The following is a 21,976-nucleotide window of genomic DNA, read 5'->3' as shown; positions in this document are numbered from 1 at the left end:
GTAGTGTCGCAGAGGTTGAACTGATATCTCTCCCTCATATATATTGACCTTGACAACGAGTCGGTCCTGATCTTCTGGATACTTGCATCGCGCAGCGGCTACCTGGTCCTGAATATCCGACCACCTGCACAAGACCATGTGAGCTTCTATGCCAGATAGCAGACAGAGACTACGTTTCACGTAGTGCGATGTCGATGAACCTGGACAGATTGTCAATGAAAATGATGTGAGCCGAATAATCGAAGACTTGCCAACAGCTGCCTTCAAAAATTTGCAGCTCCATTTGTGATGACTATACCAGGAATCACGCTGGCATCGCTTTGAGCAGTACCGCACAACCTGACATTCCGAGCATTGCCTAAGCTGAGTATCTTCTGTGGTATCACCACAGTAACACTGTTCTTTGGGTAAGTTGACCTGCAGGAACGAAACAACAAAGTCAGTTACTGACTCGTAGAATCCAGCCCTTTTTATCAGGTGATGGCCGCCTTATCTTTTCCTCCCTGGACTTGAGACTGGCATATAATCGTATCTTCGTCTCAACTGCAGACCAACGCTTTCGGATGGTTTCGTCTGGTAACACATCTGGTCCAAGAGCATTAGACCAGGCATCCACACGTTTGTACGCGTAGGTCAAGATTTTGTCGTAGACGAGGAAAATGTCTAAGATCACAAGAAAACTTTTCTTGTAATCACGAAGATCCACCTCCACAGCGGGTCCTTGGATGCCCATGGCTATTTCGAAGGCATATGAGTGAAGAGCTTGATGTAACACTGGGACAGTGTTATTCGCACGGAAAAGGAGAACAACGAGGTACACGAAACTCTGGACGAGTGTGGATTTGCCAAACGTGGGATCCAGGCTCTCTCCAGAAGAAAAAAGAAGTTGGATAATGCGACAAATCAAGAAAATCTTTTTAACAGATAGTCGTAGGATGAATTCTTCCCGCATTGCGGCGCTGTGCTTGCTTAGTTCGATAATGACAATAACGCAATTTGAAAACGTGTGTAAGCATGCCGAGTGATGTTGGAAGGCTTGTGACTTTATTAGGGTCCTGGGCTATTAATCCCATGTGCATGACATATTCCAGAGCTGTAGAAACGACCGTGCCAATGTCACCTGACACTTCGAGCACGGTTGTCATAAAGGCTTTGTAGCTCGTGCAGTCTGAAAACACCAATGGGATGACAATTTCAAGAGAAGCGATTTGAGGGCCATAGAGGGATTGATTACACGGATGCTGGGGAATGATCAGCACATCCTCGTCTTTTATTTTGAGGGCCAGTAACCATAACTCTACGAGCAGATGGTAAATGGAGGGTGTGGTGATCAATGCTGTGTCCCCGCCGCTTGTGATCATGTTATTGGCATGCTGCAGAATACAGCCAACCACGTCGACGGCTAGCCTCCTGCTAATTGGCCTATAGTTGGCTCTGCGCATGATAAACTGGCTATGAAAGAAGACAAGCCAGGGAGTAACACGGTTCCAGACAGAAAACAGATATTTTTCTGGCTCAGTGCCAGGACACATGTTAAATGTTTTCATGATCCCAACAAGTGACCACTTGGCGAGTTCAATATCGGTGATAGCGGCTGGAGTAGACTTTTCAGGAATGCAATCTGGGTCGAGGTGTATGTAGAACACCGGCTGCAGCATACATAGCTCGGGTGTGGAGCAGTCTGTAAGTCGATCACAGAGCTGCTCAAAGTCAGCTACCGAACGATTTGACACTCCCCGCACCAGCTTCTGTATAATATATTGATCAGTATGCAGCGATAACAAACTAGTAAGGATAGATCGCAAAACGCTCGCCTGTATATCCTGGGGCAGCTGTGACAGTAGTATCGCTGAGATCATTCTCAGTAGAAATGGGGGGTGACAGGTGGTGACTGAGTCTCTCGTAGGTAAACCAAATCGAAGGACTTAAGATCTAATGCGGCAATCGTCGGCCCTCGAGGCCTCATGTTCATACGTTGGATTGGATATGCCACTTAGTGAGCGAAGCGGTTAATTATTATCGAAAAGCTTAAGTGTAAACAAGTATAAATAGTGTTTGCGTCCGCGCCTTCATGAAAGGTATTTACACGGCCACCCCAAACCATACTACAGACGATAGATGAAGCTAAGCTTATGACAGACTACATAGCCCTAATTTGATTGTACTACATATACAGTGCGTGAGGGGTAAACAGAGCGACTGGAGAAAGCAATGAACGTTAACATTCATACCAGAATCAGAAGTGATGCGACTCGATACAGCAGATCAAAGAACAAACGCAAGCGAGACCCGCCGAAAAATGTACAGTACTAATTCACACATCCTGAACGTTACCGCTGAACGTTTGCGGCACTATCTCCATATCTAATGCAATACACGGACTGAATAAAATTTGCCGTGCCGCATATCGATCGTGTATCGTGATAACCGAACAAAGGAATAGTCCTTGAAGTTGGCCCCTCGAATCTGGCCAAGACGATAAGCGGTCCACGACCTCATTTTCAGAGAGGCCATCGAACAGGAAGAGGTAGTTTCGAAGAGGTCGAACTGATTCTTCGTTCTTATCAAGAGCTAGCTCGACCACGAGTCGTTCCCGATCTTCCGGATATTCATACCGTGCAGCGACGACCAATCTCAGAATATTGTCCCACTTGCGCTGCTTATGGCCAACTTCTAGAGCGGCTAGCAGACGCAGACTACGTTTCACGTGGTGTGGTATCGATGAGCCTGGGTACATTGTCAGTGGAAATGATACGCATATCTTAACATCGAAAAGACTCGCCGACAGCTGCCTTTAAAAATTCACAGCTCACCCTATGGTGACTATACCAGGAATTACGCTGGCATCGCTTTGAGCAGTACCGTACAACCTGACATCCCGCACATTGCCTGAGACGAATGTCTTCCGCAGTACTACCACAGTGACACTGGTGGTTCTGAGTCGACGAATCAGCAGGAACAAAGCTGAAGCAATGAAGTCTATGACTGACTTGTAGAACCCAGCCCTTTTTACTTAGTGATGGCCACACTATCATTTCTGCCCTGGACCTAAGTATCCCATATGATCGTATTTTCTGCTCTACTTCGGACCAGACATCCCAGAGGTGTTTGTTTTGTCTCACGATTGGTCCCAGATCATCAGACCAGGTGTCCACATGTTCAGAGACGTAGGACAAGATTTTGTCGTGAAGAGTGTAATCGATTAAGATCTTAAGAAAAGCCTCATTGGCCATATGAGGTTTCCCCGGTCCCACCATCTCCACTGACAGGTGTTCAGAAGGACTTATGTGTACCATGGTCTCGACGGCATGTGCGCAAAGGGCTTGATGGATCACTGAAACAGGGTCGTCGGCATTTTCAAGGAGAAGGCGGAGGTACGGAATAGTTGAGCGGAGGGTCCCCGTCATGCTCCCTCTGCCCGGAGGAAGAGACTGGAGAACACGGAGAGCTGAGAAAACCTCTTTGACGGACTGCCGGAGGATGTATGCTTCCCGCATCGCAGCATCGTGCATGCTCGTCGATAAGATAATTGCAACACAGCACGAAAACATCGATACAACCATCCTGAGCTTGAAAGTGTTGGAGGCTATATTGGGGTCCTTAGCCATCGACCGTATGTTTTTGACATACTTCAGAGCTGCAGAGGCGACGGCGTCGACGCCACCTGACACTTCTGCTAGTATGGCCAAAAATGATTTGTCGCAAATACATTCTGAAATCACAAAGGTGCCGAAAATGCGAAAAGAAGTGGTGCGAGCGCCTGCCTGCGATGACAAGCACACTACATCTCTGTCTTTGGTGTTCACGGCTAACAACCACAACTCCGCGATCGGGCGATAAAGGACGGGAGTGCTAAGCACTGATATTTCGGTGGGGTCGCCCTCGATGGCAGACACATGAAATAGTAAGCTAGTGACAAGCCTGATGGCAGCCATCTTGTCGACGGGTCGATAGTTGGCTCTGCACATAATGAATTGGTCATGAAAGAAGACAAGCCATGGAACAACACGGTTCCAGGCGGAAATGAGATGATGCTTTTCCGAACCTGCCGAGTCTGAGTCGATGCCAGAACCATCGGTATGCAAAGTTGCAACGATCGCGAGAAGTGACTGGTAGACGAGCTCGATATCAGTGGTAGCGGCTGGGGTCGACTGTGCAGGAATGCGGTCTGTGTCGAGATACACGTAGAACACTGGCTGCAGGATATATAGCTCAGATGTGGAGCAATCTGGAAGTCGATTGCACAGCTTCTTAAAGTCTGCAACCGAACGATTCAACACTCTTCGGACCAGCCTCTGAGTGACATATCGGTTACGGCGACAAACTAAGGACTGATTGCAAAACACACCTGCACATCATGGGGCAGCTGTGACAGTAGTGTTGCTGAGATCATTCTCGGTAAAATCGCAATGGGTTTATGATCGATTGATCGCTAAACTGATTTACTGAGGGGCTGCTGACTCAGACTGAGTCTGCCAAATATAGAAGGTTGATTGATTGATCTTGGTTCGTTCGATCGTTCCTCTTCATGATGTTTACAGAAACTGGGTAGTACCGACTTTCCCGCCCATGCGATACATCCTAGAGCGCTTTTCCTTGCAAGCTTCACAAGCGCTTCCTGATATACCCAATGAGAATATGCAAACTGTTGTGAACCATTCCAACCCTCCTGAATAAGCTGGACCGGCTCAAATACTCGCGAACAGACCATTCTCAAGGTTGAAGACCAACTTCTGTCGGGTATAGCGATCCATGAATGACATGAATAGTGCAATAAATGCATTTAAAAGCCAGGGAAGATGCCATGAGCACAAGACCGAGGCATTCTGGATAGTGTGTTTGAACGATGTCGAGTGTTGTGCAGCACAAGCCAAATGACGGGTTCCTGGTATTGCCTGCATAATCCACTGACAACGCAAGGGTTCTACATAGTGCTGAGAGATAAGTTTTGAAAGAAATGTGATGCGTAGAAGGGAACTTACTTGACAGCTGGACCCATAAGGTCAAAAGCGTGTTCGGCCATCTAGACAATGAGCTGGATCGTGCGGAGGGCACCCACTTTTGAGGGGCTCACATAAATGGCAGGAGTGAAGTCCCTTGGGGTCGTAGACTCGGACATGATCTTGTCTTGTCATAAGCTTCATCTATCGTCTATAGTAGGGTTTGGGATGTAAATACCTTTGCCCGACTGATGCAAACGCTATTTATACCCGTCTAATGTTGCAGGTTTTTATTTATACTCTCGACCTCCAGTCGGCTTTCTATTCTGAATGTGAACCTCGGTAAGGCGATATCATTGATAAGCGTTTCGTGGCGTAGTATGAATCTAGCATATAAACATGAAACCTTGAAACTTGAGGGTCGATGGGACGTCGGCAGGAATGACACAACAAAGTTTATTACTCGTAGATTCAACCCTTTTCATCAGGTGATAGTCGTCTTATCAGTTCCTCCCTAGACTTGAGACTGGCATATAATCGCATCGTCATCTTCGTCTCGACCGCGGACCAGCGCTCCTAGATGGTTTTGTCTTGTATTGCGATTGGTTCGACAGCACCAGGAGTCCACGTGTTGCCACGCATAGGTCAAGCCTTTGTCCTGAATGAGGCTCAGGTAATTGTACAATCTCATGAAAATACTTACCTATGCAGATTAAACCTCCGGGGGTCTCGAAGGACCCAGCGCTGTTTCAAAGGCACATGAGCGGAGAACTTGGCAGTAATGTAGCACTTGTAGCACCAAGATGGTGTTAGTGTCGATTGTCAGCGGCATGGCCAAGGAAAGCCGAGTCAGCGAGGTACTACCTCAAAACCCCAGAAGAGTGACGGTTTGAGTCTCCGCTCCATAATCCCTGCAGAAGACAGAGGATGACACGGGAGGCTGAGAAATTTTATTTGATGGACTGTCGGATGTATTCTTCCCGCATTGCGATGCTTTTACTCATTTCCCGACCTGCATTGCATCATCTTTGAAACATTTGATGCATAACAAAAATAACGGCTTGCAGAACAGGCGCCCAAGTCTGAGTCTTTAGTTTCTGTTCTGATGGCATCAGAATGATATTGCAGCCTGGATTGTATGGATATAAGGACAACGAGACCAGGGACATGGCGGACATGGACGAGCTGAAATTGAAATTGACCAAACGGAGATATATACTTATCTGAGAAATTTGGTTCGAATTCGCTATACTTTTCGCATAATATTCATCGGGTTGGCCCTGTACCCGCTAGCACTTGGCAGGCAACCTTCACAGCACTTGGATAGACTGAAACCTTGAAGTTGGTGCCAGGTGCCTGCATCCCCTCTCGGATGAATTTCCGAGTCTCTCTTACGTCGAGCCCACCATATACCACCGCTGGCGTTCGCGGTAGAGGTAGCAGTCTACGCACCACTATCACATCCTTCGTGCATTCACTCAGAGCCACTCTTGGCTGGCCACACGGTAGAGAAGACACCGGAACGTAGAATGTCAGACCCCAGGAATTACTAGAAGGCGGTACTGTGTAGTATCGATGATTACGAACAGCCTTGACAGGTTCATGTCATTGTCTAACGCTATATAGTGATGATTCCCGCCAAGTCAGTGTTATCTAGGATCCAATTTCCCCACCTCGAGTCTGCCCCATTTCCCTTTTTCAAGGTATCACTCCCGATTACACCTGCGTCTCTTCTTAACATCTTTCGCTTGTCTTCCTCATTTCTCGAGTATGCACTTCGTTCACTTCTTTACCTGTATTGCTTCTTGTCTCTCGGTTGCTCGTGCTTTCAGTGTGACTGTTGGGACTCCCACTCAATGTGGTCCTCTCAACATTTCATGGACTGGTAAGCGCATATCTAGTACACTTGATACGCTCCCGCTGAATGTTATCGGGGTCATCAGGTGGGCAAGCACCGTTTGAAATACTCTTAGCTCCCGTTCGTCGGCGCTATCGTCTCAAGCGCGTCAATTGTGCACTAACCTTTGTGCTTTCCAGTCTTTGCAAACGTATCAGAATTATACTGTACCAGCATCGGGCTTCAGCAATGGCAAAGGCAATTTTTCAATACTGCAATTGCCATTGCCGACGGGAACTACGTTTCTACTCGTCATGTCTGACGCTACCGGGTTTGGTTCGGGCGGGACGACAAACATATTAACTGTCGGGAGTGCAGTTGGAGAGAACGTTTGCAGCACTGCAGTTTTGTCACCTCCTTACACGTTCCAGTTGGATCCACTTCCGCCGATACAATGCAGGTAAGTTTGGTTCGCCTACTTTTCGTGGCACTGACCTACAACTACTGCAGTCCATTTACCCTTCTGGCTCAAAGTACTGCAGTCCTGCCCATGACTATTGTGGTCAGATCATCACGAATTCTATGAAAATAATCTACTTATCTTGCCACAGCAACTTATTCCTGGCGGACAAGTGACTGTATTCTATTCCAATAACGACAGTTTTACCTCAGTCACAGATGTTGCTGGAGGGACGAACCTCATGTATTTTGTCACCGACTCCTTGGGCAGACAAGGTGGGGCCTCTGGGTTCGAACAGGTGGTAGGGACCGGTAATTTCTCGTGCATAAGCACCACCTCGCCGTCAATCACTGCAGGCATATTATCTACGACTACGACTTCATCTACTTCAAGCAGTTCAGCAAGTAGTTCGACTACAACTGGTACATCAAGCAACGATGTTGCTATTATCGCGGGCACAGTGGGCGGCAGTGCGGTGGTCCTTATAGCATCGGTCATACTCGGCATGTGCTTGTGGCGTAAACGGAGAGCATCTCGCTCTGCGGACGTTCGGTCTCCCACACAAAGCTATCCAGGTCAACTGCAGCGTACAGATCCAAATTACAAAGTCAGCCCTCACAGCGACATTCCGTCGCCATTCCCTTTCCCATCCGAAACACAAACCTACTATGTCCGACCCATTCAACACAGCCTGGGAGCCCAGTCAGATATGACCAATTCGTCCGCCGGCAACTTCGCACTTGGTGCACATGCCTCATCATTCAACCAGACACAATATTCGCGCCAGAGCTCTAACACAGACTCTCCTGTCTACGGGGATGTTCGTTCGACTGTGTCATCCGCTTACAACCGTCAATCACCCCCGTCTTTCGGAAACTTCACTACCAACGATCCTCGCACACCATTCAATCAGGCATTGCATTCACGCCAGGGCTCAAACGCAGACTCTGCTGCGTATGGAGACACTCAAAATTTGGCTATGTCATCTGTTGACAGACGGATGACTACCGTCGCTGAAAGTCCATCACAATTATCACAGGAGGCAGATCCTGTTAGCTACCTTGGTCCACCCATCCAATCTGGATTGCAATCAAGCCCCCTTAATGCGCTTGCCACCAACTTGGCGGCTAGGGACCATCATGCGCCCTTCAATCAGGCACAGCCTTGGCACCAGAGCTCTAACACAGACTTCGCTCCATATGGAGATGCTCAAATGTCGGATGTGGCACCCGTCGAGTATATGGCTGTGGGGGCTCGACCAGCATCACGGAAGACAGTCCCTGTCTACATTACTCCACCCGTCCAACCCGGGATCCAATCAATTGCTACCTCTGCGGACAATGTCACAGTTAAGAACCCCCTCACACCCTTGAATCAGACACAAAATTTCTCTCAGAGCCCTGACACAGACAGCTTAGCTGTGCACGAAGCATCTGGAGGTCAAACTATGGCGTCGGCTAACGCGCAAACTGGCGCTGATAATGTTGTACCAGGCAACAATGATTCGGTTGAACCTCCGCCGCAGTATTCAGATGGTCGGGGAGTACCTGTCTTATAATTTGAGTCTGCGTCATGGCTATGTCCTCACTCTTGAATCTTCGGAAATGGACGGGTATGTCTATTAGCGCGTTCTTTTGCACATGATTTTATTTCGTTCCAGTTTTTCAAGCCTGTCTTCAGTAATGAAGTACAAGGTCTACTTTGATTTGGTCCCTATGTATGACAATCTTTCTCGAGCGTCTTATGATATATATATACTTTAGTCACACACTAGGAAATATGGTCTCATCTCCAAGATATCGATACTGTAGATAATCACGGGTCAATTCGAGCAATGGTTAATCGAAATCTTTCAACTCCCGTGACGACACCTACTAAGTTCCTAACATAATGGTAACTTACTGACGTGAACACCCTGTAATTTTAAGTGGTCTTCAAGCTTCAAGCTTCAATTCACTATGACCATTCTGCGACAGATCCCAAACAAATTTGGATTTACCAGCAAGTTTGTAAAACAGCTCAAGATGTGTGTATAGATTCGGTCTACGTTAGTACGCCGGGAAAGAAAAAACGAATGCTTGGCTGCGACTTCCTCATGACTGAAGTTGGCCATTCTCCGTCAACGCCCCATCAACATCTACATGCGCATCGACCGTTTCGTCTCTGACAGCAACCTTGACGTCCCATTCCTTGATACCAACTTTCCCGCCCAAGCGATGCCACACCACAAACATACTAGAGCGCCTTTCCTCGCATAGCTTTACAAGCGCTTCCCAATATAGGCAATGGGAATACATAAACTGTTGTGAGCCATTCCAACCCTCCTTGATAAGCTGGTCCGGCTCAAATACTCGTGATATGCTGTCGGCATCCCAAGCCTCCGCATCTGCAGTTGTCCTAAACAGACCATTCTCGTTGATGACAGGGTTGAAGACCAATTTCTGCCGGGTATAGGGATCCATGAATGGCATGAGTAGTGCAATAAATGCGTTCAAAAGCCAGGGAAGATGTGCAACGAGCGCAAGGCCGAGGCGTTCTGGATAGTGTGTTTGAATGATGTCGAGCGTCGTGCGACACAAGCTGAATGTCGGGTTCTTGGTGCTGTCTGCATAATCTACTAACAATGCAAGGGTCCTACATGGTGCTGAGATAAGTTCTGAAAGAAATGTGATGCGTAGAAGGGAACTTACTCGACACCTGGACCCATGAGGTCAAAAGCGCGTTCGGCCATCCAGACCATAAGCTGCATTGTGCGGAGCGACTCTTCGGCACCGATTTTTGAGGGGCTCACATAGATCGCAGGTCGTCCGCGAGTATCATAGCCAAAGAGAAACGCTTTTCCGGTAGTCGCCTTTGAATGATTCGCATTAATCGTGAACTTGAAGAACTCGCTCCCTCGTACCTCTGGTTCAACACATTCAGGAGTGATTTTGTCGTAAATCCCAAATTCACGTCTCCACTTGAGCGTATCTTCTAAGCGCTTGATAGTCGTATCTGCGTTCCAGTTGGTAGCACGTAGAAATCTCAGAAGACATTCATATGACTGTTAGTCACCATAAGGCAGGGTAACGCGGGTCAATCGAATGCACGAAATCGAAGAGTGCGATAAGGTACACCGACCAGCCAAAAAATTTCATCCACTGTGAGTGCAGCCTTCTCCTGGTCGACATTCGGAAGCGTATAGTCTACGGCAGTGAAGTGCTTGAGGACACAGTCATATGAAGTCTGGTTCTTCTCGGAAAGTGCTGAAGGTGGTACAATCTCGTGCGAGCGAGTCGGGACTGGGAGTGGGAGGTGAACTGACATCGTAGTCGTTGGATAGAGCTGTTCTGGGGTGTCCTAGTTTCACATTATATATACGTTAGTTATTGTAATCTCCAAGAGCTTTTTTGGGAGTCTTAAACGAACAAGTGGAACGACTTGAAGCAAAAAGAGTACTAGTGACTTGCTGGGCAGATCGGCGGGGTCTTCCTAGTCTTCCTAGACCTGATAAAGAAGGTCGAAGAGAAAAGAACACGCGCCAATTCATTGAAGCTGCCCTTAGAAGTCAAAAGCAGCCATAACTTGGTTTCAAACTATTAAAAGGCTCGGTTTGGGCTCGGTCACCTGTCCTGTGACGTTATTTCCAAGAATCTTACATTATCCATCTTGATCTGTTGCTTCCACAACCGCATGCTGGCGCTCCGCCCAATGCGTCACTCTTGTCTTGCTCCTGGCATTATTTTTTCATGGATATTGCGCAATGCGTACACCGTTTGCTACAGTGACACCTAGTATTACTCCCAATCTCCCACACTTCTCAGCCAAGAAAGTGTCACATAGTACATCGACACGTTTCTAACAATTTCGCAAGCACAGGGTCTTGCAGTCAGGATTGCTTCAAATTGCTTGCGTGAACTACGATAACCATCAAAAGGAGGTATGATCAGGGACTGTTTCGTGGTGTTCATAAAACCCACTGACACAGTCTAATTTGCAAAGTGAGCTCATAATATGAATGTAGGCTAATTATCTTTTCCATTGAAGCTCTATTCTCACTGATTACTTAGTCTCTCCAACACTCTGAACGGCAGTATGCCGATCTGTCACTGACCTCATGCGATGAAGCGTCATAGGATACATCGTGATTCGTCCCTGGAACTCAAATTTTGTTAGTCGTGTAGATGTTTGTGCTGGGACCACTTGATTCTTAGCGTTCAGAGATAGTATTGAGCTAGGCTCCTGAAGGCCTGAGTCCTGGCCGATTTTAACATGGGAACTAGTGGAATGACTTCAATTGCTTTCCAGCATTATTAATGTGCATCCGTCGACTAGCAGTCATGTGGGCTCATGGGATTAATCATGAGACTTTTCGGCTGCTGGGCAGGGAGCTCCTCCGTATACGTTATTTGAATCGGAGTTGCCAGCGTAGCTGGTGTCGTGTTCACTGCCAGAGGCCTCTAGCTGTCGTACGATTGATCCTAATCATAATGTTCAATTAAAAAAATCCAAGGCACGAAGTTCCTGGCCTGGTGTAGCTTAGACGAGGTACGCCAGGGCAGGCTCTAGCACATACCAACTTGTTACTCTGGGAAGTCTGTAAGCGACAGCCCCGGGCATATGTCTTGACATGGAACGCGTGTACATCTTTATCCACCACTCCGGGGTATAATTACATTAGGGTGTCAGTAAAGAAAATGCTACTGCCTAGGGCTGAGGCTGGTACCGTCATTCTCCGTCAATCCCTTTTATAGTCTCGTCTTTGACAGCAACTTTTACATCCCATTCCTTGATACCAACTTTCCCGCCCATGCAATGCCACGCTGCAACCATCTTAGACCGCCTCTCCTCGCATAGCGTCACTAGCGCTTCCCAGTAGACGTCATGAGAATAGACAAACGGCTGGGTGCCGTTCCAACCCTCCTGGATAAGCTGGTCCGGTTCGAATACTCGTGAAGTGTTGTCAGCCTGAGCTTCCCATACTTCAGCATCTGCAGTCGTCCGAAAAACACCATTCTCATTGATGACAGGGTTGAAGACCAGCTTCTGCCGGGTGTAGGGATCCATGAATGCCATGAGTAGTTTAAAAAATGTGTTCAAAAGCCAGGGAAGGTGTGCGATGAGCACAAGCCCGAGGCGTTCTGGATAGTGTGTTTGGACGATGTCCACTATTGTTCGGACCATACCAAATGATGGATTTCTGGTGTTGCCTGCATAATCTGCCAGCGCCGCAAGCGTCCTAGAAAACGCCAAAATAAGTTTTGAAATAATATTATCATGATGTGTAGAAGGGCATTTACTCAACACCTGGCCCCATAAGGTCAACGGCGCGTTCGACCATCCAGATAATGAACTGTATTGTACGGAATGACTCTTCAGCACTTAGCTTCGAGGGGCTCATGCAGATGGCGGGTCGACCGTGAGTATCGCAGCCGAAGATAAACGCTTTGCCATTTCTTGCCTTCGAATCATTCGTATTAAACGTGAACCCCGAAGAACTCGCTCCCTCGTACCTCTGGTTCAACATATTCAGGAGTGATTTTGTCGTAGATTCCAAATTCACGTCTCCATTTGAGCGTATCTTCTAAGCGCTTGATGGCCGCATCTGCGTTCCAGTTGGTAGCACGTAGATATCTCAGGAGACATTCATATGACTGTTTGGGTGTCGATCGTTAATGAAACAGATGCACAAAAATAAAGATTGCAATAAGATGCACCGACCAGCCAAAATTTCTCATCCACTGTTAGTGCAGCACCCTCCTGGTTGATACTCGGAAGCGTATAGTCTGCTGCAGAGAAGTGTTCGAGGACACAGTCATATAAAGTTTGCTCCTTTTCGGGAAGCGTTGAAGGTGGCACTGGCACAGCATCGTGTGAGTTCGTCAGGATGGGGAGTGGGACGCAAATCGACATCGCAGTTGTTGGACAGAGCTATTCTGACGTTATTCTGACGTGTCATGATAGCTTCATATCAAGCCATTATACTCCCGAGCTTTTTCGGGAGCGTCAAGCGGAGCCGAAGCCCGAATTGAGAACGCTAGTGAACGGTCCAACCTATGGGATTTCCATGTACGTACGTCCAAGTCGCCGCATGATCAGGAGTGCGTGCTCAGCGCTCAGCGCTCAAACGGTATCAACTCCCAGAAACCTCAAGGCCGATAAAGATAGCTTACTTTCTGACTTGTCCTGTCGCGTGCATACATTTGCATCCACGGCTCCACGCTCCATCGAAATTTATAGATTTAGTCGAGATTAGCGCGTCAGAAAACAGCAAACAGGCAATAAAGTGTTTACTGTCCCCTCAGGACTGTAACTGGCCATTCTTCACCAGCACATTTTCTGCATCTACCTGCACGTTCATCGTCTCGTCCCTAACGGCAATTTTAACTTCCCACTCCTTAGTACCGACCTTTCCCCCAATACAATGCCACGCCGCAACCATCCTAGACCGCCTCTGCTCACATAGCTTCACTAACGCTTCCCAGTAAACGACATGGGAGTATACAAACGGTTGGGAGCCATTCCAACCCTCCTGCACAAGCTGGTCCGGCTCAAATACCCGTGATTCGCTATTGGCACTCCAGGCTTCAGCATCCACAGCCGTCCGAAAAAGACCATTTTTAGTGATGACGGGGTTGAATACCATCTTCAGCCGAGTGATGGGATCAATAAATGGCGTTATTAGTTTATAGAACGCGTGTAAAAGCCAAGGAAGATGTGCAATGAGTGCAAGACCGAGACGTTCTGGATAGTGTGTCTGGAGAATGTTGAGTACTGTGCGAGCCGTGCCGATTGAGGGGTTTTTGGCTTTATCCGCATAATCTATCATCAACGCAAGGGTCCTAGATAGCGCCGAAATAAATTTCAAAAATGCGATGGGTAGGAAGGGCACCTACTCAACACCTGGTCCCATAAGGTCGATGCCGCGTTCGAGCATCCAGACAGTATAATGGATTTGACGTGGTGACTCCTCGGTATTCTGCTTTGAGGGGCACATGTAGAGGGCAGGTCGACCTCGAGTATCATAACCAAAGAGGAACTCTTTGCCAGTCGTTGCCTTCATTAATTATATTAACCGAGTGAAATTGAAGGAATTCGTGCTTTCATACCTCTGGTTCAACATGTTGAGGTGTGATGGTATCGTAAATCCCAAAATCGCGTCTCCATTTCAGCGTGGTTTCCAAGCGCTTGATGGCCTCATTCGAATCCCACTTTGTGGCACGTAGGTATCTCAGCAGACATTCGTATGACTATCATCGGTCAGGATAACACTGGTCAACCAATTACACGAGATTGAAGAGTGATGAGAAGGTGCACTGACTAGCCAAAACTTTTCATCCACTACTAGTGCGGCCTTTTCCTGGTTGATATCTGGAAGCGTATAATCTGCGGCAGAGAAGTGTTCGAGGACAACGTCATATAAAGCCTGCTCCTTCTCCGAAAGTGCTGGTGGTGGTGACGAAGCCTCTGGGTGAGTTGGGATAGGGAGTGGGATGTAAATCGACATCGCAGGCGTCGAACAGAGCCGCCTTAAGGTATCCCAGGTATCTTTGATGGTAGTGAAACCTGAGTTGTAACATAATTAATTGGTTTCGTGATCGCGAGCTTTTTCGGGAGCCCCATTGCCAACCGTCAAGCTTTCAAGAGCTTGTGAGCACATTTGAATTTCGCGCGGTTTTCCTTGCCAGTTCATGTAATTTCAGATGCGCCTCATGACCATCGATCAGGTGTTACTGCAAAGCCGGCGTCATTCAGCTTATCTACTCCCAGGACTTTTAGGTTGATTACAAGGATAACACTGTCTCGACTCTCCCACCTTCAAGTTGTGCTCACAACCTACATCTTCGTCCGCCACTTTGTCGAAACCTGCAGCAATGTATCCTCCCATCAAGCCCTACGAGTCTGGTTTTTTCCAGGGTGCAAATTCAGAGAAACACCAGCTTTAGTATGTCTTCTGATCATCTATCGTAACATCGATGATAATCGATCGGAAGTTATGAAGTGAGTGGAAACAAGGAAGGCGATCCAGGTATGTGCTCTGATGATAGTTCAGAAACTCCAGATCGAGGTTATTAACTGTTGACTAGTTGTCTTTCTCCACGGGGGTCCAGGAGGTGGAACAGATCCGAAGGATAGACAGTTCTTTAACCCCGAGAAATACAAGGTAAGCAACAGTCATTTGATAGAGGGCACCTTCCTATTAATATGAATTATACTCTCTCGATGTTGTAGATTGTGCTATTTGATCAACGGGGTGCAGGAAAGTCCACTCCGTAAGTCCCGTCAATTCTTTGACATCGCTCCTGCATGAAATTGCGTAGGAGCGCGGAATTAGAGAACAATACAACGTGGGACCTCGTAAAAGACATCGAGGTCCTTCGGCAGAAACTGGGTGTCACGAAATGGCACGTATTTGGTGGTAGCTGGGTCTGTGTTAGTGCGTTTTGTTCTAGACTTCATCACTGATGGAGATGTACAGGGCTCTACGCTCTCCCTTACATACGCCCAGGTCTGTGATCGGATTCCTTCCATACAATATCTTGTCTGAGCAGTCAATTCGTTACATAGACACATCCAGACAGAGTCAAGTCCCTCGTACTCCGGTGAGCCTCGATGATGTTGATTACATATCAGGCAGTTCTAAGCAACCAATTCTTTTAAAGTGGAATCTTCACGCTAAGACAAAGGTATGCGTTACTTGATAAGCTAAAGTAGAGCATGCTAACCACTTCCTACCTCTTTCAGTGAACTGCGATTCTTCTATCAGGATGGCGCTTCCCATCTTTTCCCCGAACAATGGTAATTTAACACAGTAACGACAAACCTTCGTTGTGGGGTGACCCAGTTGTATAGGGAAGGATACATTGCCCCAATTCCAGAGTCTGAACGGCACGACATGATGAAGGCGTATCACAGCCGCTTGAACTCTCCAGACGAAAATATCAGACTGGCCGCTGCAAAGGCGTGGGCGAAGTGGGAGTAAGTAGAATACCCTCCACTCCGTTGGTACTATGCTAGTTGCTAATATCATGTTACAAGGATGGCTACATCAAGGTTGATCGTAAGTGAGGATGCTGTCGCCCAAGCGGATAAAGATGACTTCGCAAAGTACGTGGACCCAGTGGCGAGTTCTATTTTCTGCTGAATTAACATTCAGCGCATTTGCTCGGATCGAAAACCATTATTTCGTCAACGAGGTTTGTCTGTCAAAGAATTGGCTCGATTGCGATTTATAGTGGCGACTGTGCAGGGCTTCATGCGTGATGGTCAATTGCTTGAGAAGCAGGAAATCGATAAGATGTACGTGTGTTCTACGCGCGTCCTCGATCCCTTCTCACTGTTCCTAGCCGTCACATCCCAACTATCGTGGTTCAAGGAAGATACGATGTTGTATGCCCCGTATGCAGATTTTTCTTGTTTTCATAGACGCCCTTACTAAACACGCTTGGACCAGGCGACTACTGCTTGGGCTCTGAAACGGACCTGGCCAGAAATTACTCTGCACATCATCCCAGATGCAGGACACTCTTCGCGCGAGCCTGGCATCGAGAAGAAGCTTGTAGAGGCAGCTGATATCATGGCTTCCAAAGGTTTGTAGTAACACGAGGTCTATGATCAGAAGAAAGATTTTGAGATGATTTATGTAAGATACTCAACATATGGAGCTTTAAGTTGTACATGATGCGGTAGCATTACACGTTGTTTGGAATACGGAGCAATGAGTATACAAGTGCGTGCAGGAAACCATCGACGATCGTCCATTATTATGGCCATCATCGTTGTGTGAGTTGTCGCTGTGACCGTGCTTGTCATCGTGGCCGATGTCCGAGTCCAAGCTGTATCACGTGAACACGTGAACTAGTAAAGCACTCATGAAGTCCGTGTTTTGCAGGTTACCATCGACATGCTGGATTGCAAGACACGGATCACCTTGGTGCACAGACCATTCTTACTATATAATTTTTTTTCATCTCTCCCGCCCTGGCCAACACGCCTCTTGGAAGCGACTTGGACTAGAAACCATTAAGCTGCGGCTGCGGGGGCACGCCTCTTGGAGACGAACGTGAGCGTTCCGAGGAGTCATGCTTGACGGCTTTGTTAATTCCAACTGTACCGCCCAGGTGAACACTAAACGAGGTCGCCCGGAATATCTTGCGCGGGAAACTTGGCAAGGATTTTTCTCTTGTACGCAACCTCTGCGCCGTCTGCGTTATGCCACTAAGCCGTCCTGATTAAATCGACACTGCCCTACGCTGTTCCGGACATCTTGATCTTTTTCCCATCTTCTCAACGTCAAACATGCGACGAATCTTCCGTACACTGTACCCATCTGCAGTATTTTGGCTGTTGGCTCGCAATGGAAAAAAGCTAACCATATAACATTCTTTAACCTGAGTCCTTTCCACCAATTTGGATTGCATTTGTAACGTACAACGCAATCTGTTCTTAATCACATCAGTAAGGGACGACTACCCGAGTTTTTACCCATTCACTGCAAATACGACGTGCCTCGAGATCATGTTATAGGCTGTCCGTGTCTCTACCCAAAACAGTAAACGGAGTTTCATTTGGCTTGCGCCCCATCAAAAACAATCACCTGTAGTAAGGCTGACCTATCCATGATCCTCACCTGGTTGTTGCCCCGAAAAGGCACATCATCTACGTCGAGGCCATGATCTTGGCACGATACTCACCGTATCATTCCAGTAGGACGGGGACCTCTTTACCTAGCATAGGAAAACTTTTTCGAGTTTTGAGCTTGCTCACACCGGCCCTGCCGTCAGGAAGCAAGTGCACGCATGTACTTTTCAATTTACAGAATGGCCATACTCTCCGCGAGCTTCTATGTATTGGCTCCGTGCTGTTTCCTCCTTGCGTTTTCCAGGCCTTCTCCTTGCTCACCTAATGTGATCTAGACTCGTCGCTCACACAAGTGCAAGGCATACAAGCGCAGCGACTGGCTTCTACCATGATTTAAGGACGAGGATTCCAACCTCTCTCAACAGAACAACGCTCCTCTCCAGCTCTTCAATCCTCACCACCTAACTACTTTCAATACCAACATGACTGACGTTCTTGGTGTTCTTGTCATCGCCCGTAATGGTGACCGCACAGAGTACTACCAAGACCCTAAGACCTACGAGAGCTCCTACACTGAAAGCACTGCCCTTGGTGCTGTAAGTCCCTGATACTACGCGGCCCGTAACTTCCCTAGCTAATGCAGCCTCACCACAGGCCGAGTCTCACCAGCTCGGAACCTTCCTTCGCTCGACCTACATGTCCTCGTCTTCTCCTTCATACATCGCGAAATTGAAAACCGACCTGGTGGACACCCATGAGGTCCACGTCCATGTCAAGGCTGGCGGTGAGGGTACCGTGATCTTTGACTCTGCTATTGCCCTCCTCCAGGGTCTTTTCCCTCCCAACCCTGCCAACAAGATTGTTCTTGCCAATGGGACCACCGTCATTGCCCCCCTTGGTGGTTACCAGTACGTTCCCATCGAGACTGTCGAGCCCTTCAACGACAGGTCCCTTGAGCCATGGACCGACTGTCCTGTAAGCAATACAAAAGTTCAAACCTGGAGAACTGCAATCTCACCTTGACCTGCAGGCTTTCGAGCAACACATCTCCAATGTTTACTCGTCTTCTGAGTTCAAGGCGACCGCACGGGCTGCTGGTCCTTTCTTCGGTGCTGTCAGGGACTACGTTTTCGGCCGCTCTGCTTCTCTCGAGAATGCTGTGGGTTACACCATTCATTTGTTGATACATATGCTGATTACCTCTGATTTAGTGGAATGTGTGTCGCCATGTAACCTAGATTGTTAATGTTGGGTTGAACTTTTTCTAGATCTACGACTACGTCTCAACCGAGCTCTCTCACAACAAGACATATGCTCATCGTCTTCCCCCCACCTTGGTTGAGCAGGCTCGTGGTTTGGCTGACTACCACGAGAACGCCATCTTCTCGGACAAGGATGTTGGTGGTATTGGTAACTGTGAGCCGATTTCGATTCATGTACGCTGTCCACTACTAATCTTGTTGTTGTTCAGTGGCTGGCCGCACAATCCTCCACACGGTCTTGGAATCCCTCCAACGGATTGCATTCAACGGCGACCCTCTGCAGTTCCTCCTCATTGAGACCTCCTACCAGCCTTTTATCTCCCTGTTCCACATGCTTGAGATGACCAACGAAAACCCTGAGCTTGCCGCTATCCGTGCGTATGACCTCACTTTAATGCATCCAGCCGATTAACGCAAAAGACTACAGCGAACTACGCTTCTGCTCTTGCCTTCGAGCTCCGTCGCGGACCTCCCCCTGAAGACCGTGACTTCGTCAGGATCAAGTTCAAGAACGGTACCAGCGGCGACTTCGAGACCTATCACGCTTTCGGCCACAAGGCTGACATTTCTGCAACGGAATTCATCTACAAGATCAGGGCAAGCACCTACGCTAGTTTTTGAATTTGCTCTTCTTAATACCACTGTTACAGAACTACGCCATTACCAGCCAGAAACAATGGGCCGCTGCTTGCACCTCAGGTCTTCAGGATGACTGGCTCCACATTGGTTCCCAGAACGCGACCTCCAGCACTGTCTTTGCCATTCTCGCCGTTGTGTTCCTCCTCGGCATGTTTATTCTCTCCAAATTCGTCAAGAATGCCCGTGCCAAGGCTCAGAGCACTCGCATCCGCCTTGCTGACGACGAGGTGAGTCACTCACACCTACCTCAGAGCCAGCATCCCAATTATGGAACCGTTTTCAACGTCGGTTCTGGCATCGTGCCTTTCTGAATCGTACCGACAAACTTTCATTTCCTCTTGTTCATGACAGAACGTCGTCGCTCAGTCCGTTTCCATGAATGAGAAGCAGCGCCTTCCCTTGTAAACGTCGGTTAGCAGGAGTCGGAGGGGTTGAAAAATACGTGCTTCGGCGGGGTGGGTTTCTTGTTTGATTGGTACTTGGACCACATTGCATTGCTTCATGGACTCTTGCCACATTGTTTCTTCTCGTTTTCAATATGACTGCTGTATAATTTATCATCAGACTGGATTCCCATAGCTTTGAAATTTCACGCATTTTCTCGGATCTTTGCTATGACATTGTGAATCGGCTTGCTGATGATATAAAACCAAGGTGCATCGGATCGCAGGGAATCCGACGACGGATGTTCTGGAACTTCTGCTAATTCACCGCTCAACATGTACAAAACCTGGACATCGTTTAGCGCAACCCGTAACCTCCGGGATTCTCTGTGTCGCCGCCAGACCTTGCTATTATGGTGTAGTCCTATCCGAACGCTCTTGTCAAGTAGCATTTGCAGGATGCATGTCATCGATTACGGAAGGAAATTATTTTCAGGACATATGATAGGTGAAGTTTTGAATACTCATACACACCATGACACACAATGTACACTTTCGAGTCGAAGCCGTCACTTTGACTTACCAGCGATGTCGTTCTCAGCGACCAAAACCGCACGGTACCTCACTTCTCCGTTTTCAAGCCTCTGTATCGCTTCCTCTATGCCAGCCTCAGTCAATGGGAACTCCTCAATGATGGGTTTGATGTGGTGAAGTGCTGCAAACCGTAGCATCTTGACATGCGTTCCACGCGAGGGGCAGATGCTGCCCTGGAGCGTGATGCCATTAACGACGAGCTGCATATACGGCAGAGTGAGGGCGTCAGCGGACAGGGTGAGCGGGTATATCTTGGCATGTGGTGCGAGAGTATTGAGGTAGCTAAATGATACGACACTTATCAAACGATACAGTCACAAAATCACGAAGGCACATACCAATTCCAGTCGGGCTGCTGGGATGTTGTGACGAAGAGGTGCTTGAGGGGTGCCCCTATCTCGAGCGCCTGCATGTTCTCTGTCACGTAGAACTCACTTGCGCCGAGACTCATCGCCTCATTCTTTTTGAGCTTTGTTCCGGAGAATACCACGACCTGGCAGCCCATTTTCGCAGCGAACTGGATGGCGAGATGACCGAGGCCGCCGACGCCGATAATACCTACCCGATCGGTAGGTATCATACCATAGAGGTGCATAGCGTTGAAAACGGTTGCGCCGGCACACATAAGTGGAGCTGCTTCGGAAGAAGAGATTTCATTGGGGATATGGAAGAGGAAGCCAGCTTTCCAGATAGCGTGCGAGGCGAACCCGCCTTGGTCCACGTCGGAGAACCCGTACATTGCACGTTCTGAGCAGAATATTTCATTTCCACTGAGACACTCGTCACAGTGCCCACAGGAGTTATGCAAGTATCCCCAGCCAGCACGATCGCCTCTGCATATGCTGTTAATTTTTGACTCTCTGGAATTTTAAAGGTGCATACATTTCGAAGTTGGTGACCTCGGGGCCAATCTGCTGCACGATGCCGACACCCTCATGGCTGAGAACGATACCAGATGTCTTGTAGTGTAGATCTGTGCCACAAAGGCCGGCGTGAGTGATTTTTAGGAGGACCTCGTCAGGCTTGAGACTGTCTTTGTGGGTTGTTGACGCAACGATCTTCCCGCTGGGGGAACCTTTGAAGACAGTGATATCGATACCTTTATCTGTCATGCATGTCATTGTGTATGTTCAAGTTATGAAGAAGTGATAGGCGATGAAAGAGAGAGGAGATATCGCGCGGGGGTCTTATATCTGCTGATCAGGGGTGCTGACTCATGACTCGTATTCTGAGCAGCTTGAGCCAGGCCGACTTGAAACATAGACGTCTGTTTTTTAACTATTTTTTGAGCACAAGTACAA

At 48.0% G+C, this 21,976-nt stretch overlaps 10 protein-coding genes across 10 annotated transcripts; 4 read left to right on the top strand and 6 right to left on the bottom strand.

The window, feature by feature from the left end:
* Window positions 1–125: 125 nt before the first annotated feature.
* HD556DRAFT_293844 (uncharacterized protein) lies at window positions 126–1,263 on the bottom strand. Its single transcript, XM_041310165.1, has 3 exons — window positions 452–1,263; window positions 252–401; window positions 126–200 (listed from the first exon to the last, which is right to left on the bottom strand). Exons 1-2 carry the CDS (start codon window positions 950–952, stop codon window positions 264–266), a joined length of 639 nt encoding a protein of 212 aa, XP_041161823.1. The 5' UTR covers window positions 953–1,263; the 3' UTR covers window positions 126–200; window positions 252–263.
* A 763-nt stretch (window positions 1,264–2,026) lies between these two features.
* HD556DRAFT_1360530 (uncharacterized protein) lies at window positions 2,027–4,356 on the bottom strand (the record flags this gene model as incomplete). The annotated part of the gene is made up of 4 exons (XM_041302611.1): window positions 2,027–2,727; window positions 2,783–2,936; window positions 2,991–4,281; window positions 4,349–4,356. 4 exons carry the CDS (start codon window positions 4,354–4,356, stop codon window positions 2,315–2,317), a joined length of 1,866 nt encoding a protein of 621 aa, XP_041161822.1. The 3' UTR covers window positions 2,027–2,314.
* A 1,835-nt stretch (window positions 4,357–6,191) lies between these two features.
* On the top strand, window positions 6,192–7,000 carry HD556DRAFT_1535455 (uncharacterized protein). Its single transcript, XM_041309599.1, has one exon. The coding sequence runs from the start codon at window positions 6,569–6,571 to the stop codon at window positions 6,827–6,829; it is 261 nt and encodes an 86-aa protein (XP_041161821.1). The 5' UTR covers window positions 6,192–6,568; the 3' UTR covers window positions 6,830–7,000.
* On the top strand, window positions 6,891–9,097 carry HD556DRAFT_1360519 (uncharacterized protein). The gene is made up of 3 exons (XM_041302610.1): window positions 6,891–7,237; window positions 7,288–7,339; window positions 7,389–9,097. The coding sequence occupies exons 1-3, from the start codon at window positions 7,092–7,094 to the stop codon at window positions 8,793–8,795; spliced, it is 1,605 nt and encodes a 534-aa protein (XP_041161820.1). The 5' UTR covers window positions 6,891–7,091; the 3' UTR covers window positions 8,796–9,097.
* Window positions 9,098–9,208: 111 nt separating this feature from the next.
* HD556DRAFT_1360515 (CRAL TRIO domain-containing protein) lies at window positions 9,209–10,821 on the bottom strand. Its single transcript, XM_041302609.1, has 5 exons — window positions 10,646–10,821; window positions 10,358–10,576; window positions 10,140–10,280; window positions 9,928–10,088; window positions 9,209–9,871 (listed from the first exon to the last, which is right to left on the bottom strand). Exons 2-5 carry the CDS (start codon window positions 10,541–10,543, stop codon window positions 9,331–9,333), a joined length of 1,029 nt encoding a protein of 342 aa, XP_041161819.1. The 5' UTR covers window positions 10,544–10,576; window positions 10,646–10,821; the 3' UTR covers window positions 9,209–9,330.
* A 1,123-nt stretch (window positions 10,822–11,944) lies between these two features.
* On the bottom strand, window positions 11,945–13,129 carry HD556DRAFT_1307049 (CRAL TRIO domain-containing protein; the record flags this gene model as incomplete). The annotated part of the gene is made up of 4 exons (XM_041299992.1): window positions 11,945–12,455; window positions 12,517–12,677; window positions 12,730–12,870; window positions 12,938–13,129. 4 exons carry the CDS (start codon window positions 13,127–13,129, stop codon window positions 11,945–11,947), a joined length of 1,005 nt encoding a protein of 334 aa, XP_041161818.1.
* A 250-nt stretch (window positions 13,130–13,379) lies between these two features.
* Window positions 13,380–14,821, bottom strand: HD556DRAFT_293578 (CRAL-TRIO domain-containing protein). Its single transcript, XM_041310164.1, has 4 exons — window positions 14,538–14,821; window positions 14,326–14,466; window positions 14,113–14,273; window positions 13,380–14,058 (listed from the first exon to the last, which is right to left on the bottom strand). Exons 1-4 carry the CDS (start codon window positions 14,721–14,723, stop codon window positions 13,518–13,520), a joined length of 1,029 nt encoding a protein of 342 aa, XP_041161817.1. The 5' UTR covers window positions 14,724–14,821; the 3' UTR covers window positions 13,380–13,517.
* A 269-nt stretch (window positions 14,822–15,090) lies between these two features.
* Window positions 15,091–16,814, top strand: HD556DRAFT_1234608 (proline iminopeptidase; the record flags this gene model as incomplete). Its single annotated transcript, XM_041297675.1, has 15 exons — window positions 15,091–15,161; window positions 15,211–15,245; window positions 15,304–15,380; window positions 15,449–15,489; window positions 15,538–15,643; window positions 15,696–15,725; window positions 15,785–15,819; window positions 15,880–15,903; window positions 15,962–16,015; window positions 16,070–16,195; window positions 16,256–16,324; window positions 16,374–16,413; window positions 16,467–16,516; window positions 16,564–16,615; window positions 16,671–16,814. The coding sequence occupies 15 exons, from the start codon at window positions 15,091–15,093 to the stop codon at window positions 16,812–16,814; spliced, it is 954 nt and encodes a 317-aa protein (XP_041161816.1).
* A 1,465-nt stretch (window positions 16,815–18,279) lies between these two features.
* Window positions 18,280–20,148, top strand: HD556DRAFT_1467788 (histidine phosphatase superfamily; the record flags this gene model as incomplete). The annotated part of the gene is made up of 7 exons (XM_041308391.1): window positions 18,280–18,393; window positions 18,452–18,772; window positions 18,828–18,956; window positions 19,066–19,213; window positions 19,269–19,433; window positions 19,487–19,656; window positions 19,710–20,148. 7 exons carry the CDS (start codon window positions 18,280–18,282, stop codon window positions 20,007–20,009), a joined length of 1,347 nt encoding a protein of 448 aa, XP_041161815.1. The 3' UTR covers window positions 20,010–20,148.
* A 502-nt stretch (window positions 20,149–20,650) lies between these two features.
* On the bottom strand, window positions 20,651–21,787 carry HD556DRAFT_1234598 (chaperonin 10-like protein; the record flags this gene model as incomplete). The annotated part of the gene is made up of 3 exons (XM_041297673.1): window positions 20,651–20,957; window positions 21,014–21,508; window positions 21,558–21,787. 3 exons carry the CDS (start codon window positions 21,785–21,787, stop codon window positions 20,651–20,653), a joined length of 1,032 nt encoding a protein of 343 aa, XP_041161814.1.
* Between the last annotated feature and the right edge of the window lie 189 nt (window positions 21,788–21,976).

Source organism: Suillus plorans (assembly GCF_016647745.1).
Source record: "Suillus plorans strain S12 chromosome Unknown HD556scaffold_19, whole genome shotgun sequence".
NCBI lineage: Eukaryota > Fungi > Basidiomycota > Agaricomycetes > Boletales > Suillaceae > Suillus > Suillus plorans.
This window is presented reverse-complemented; position numbering and strand designations above follow the sequence as displayed.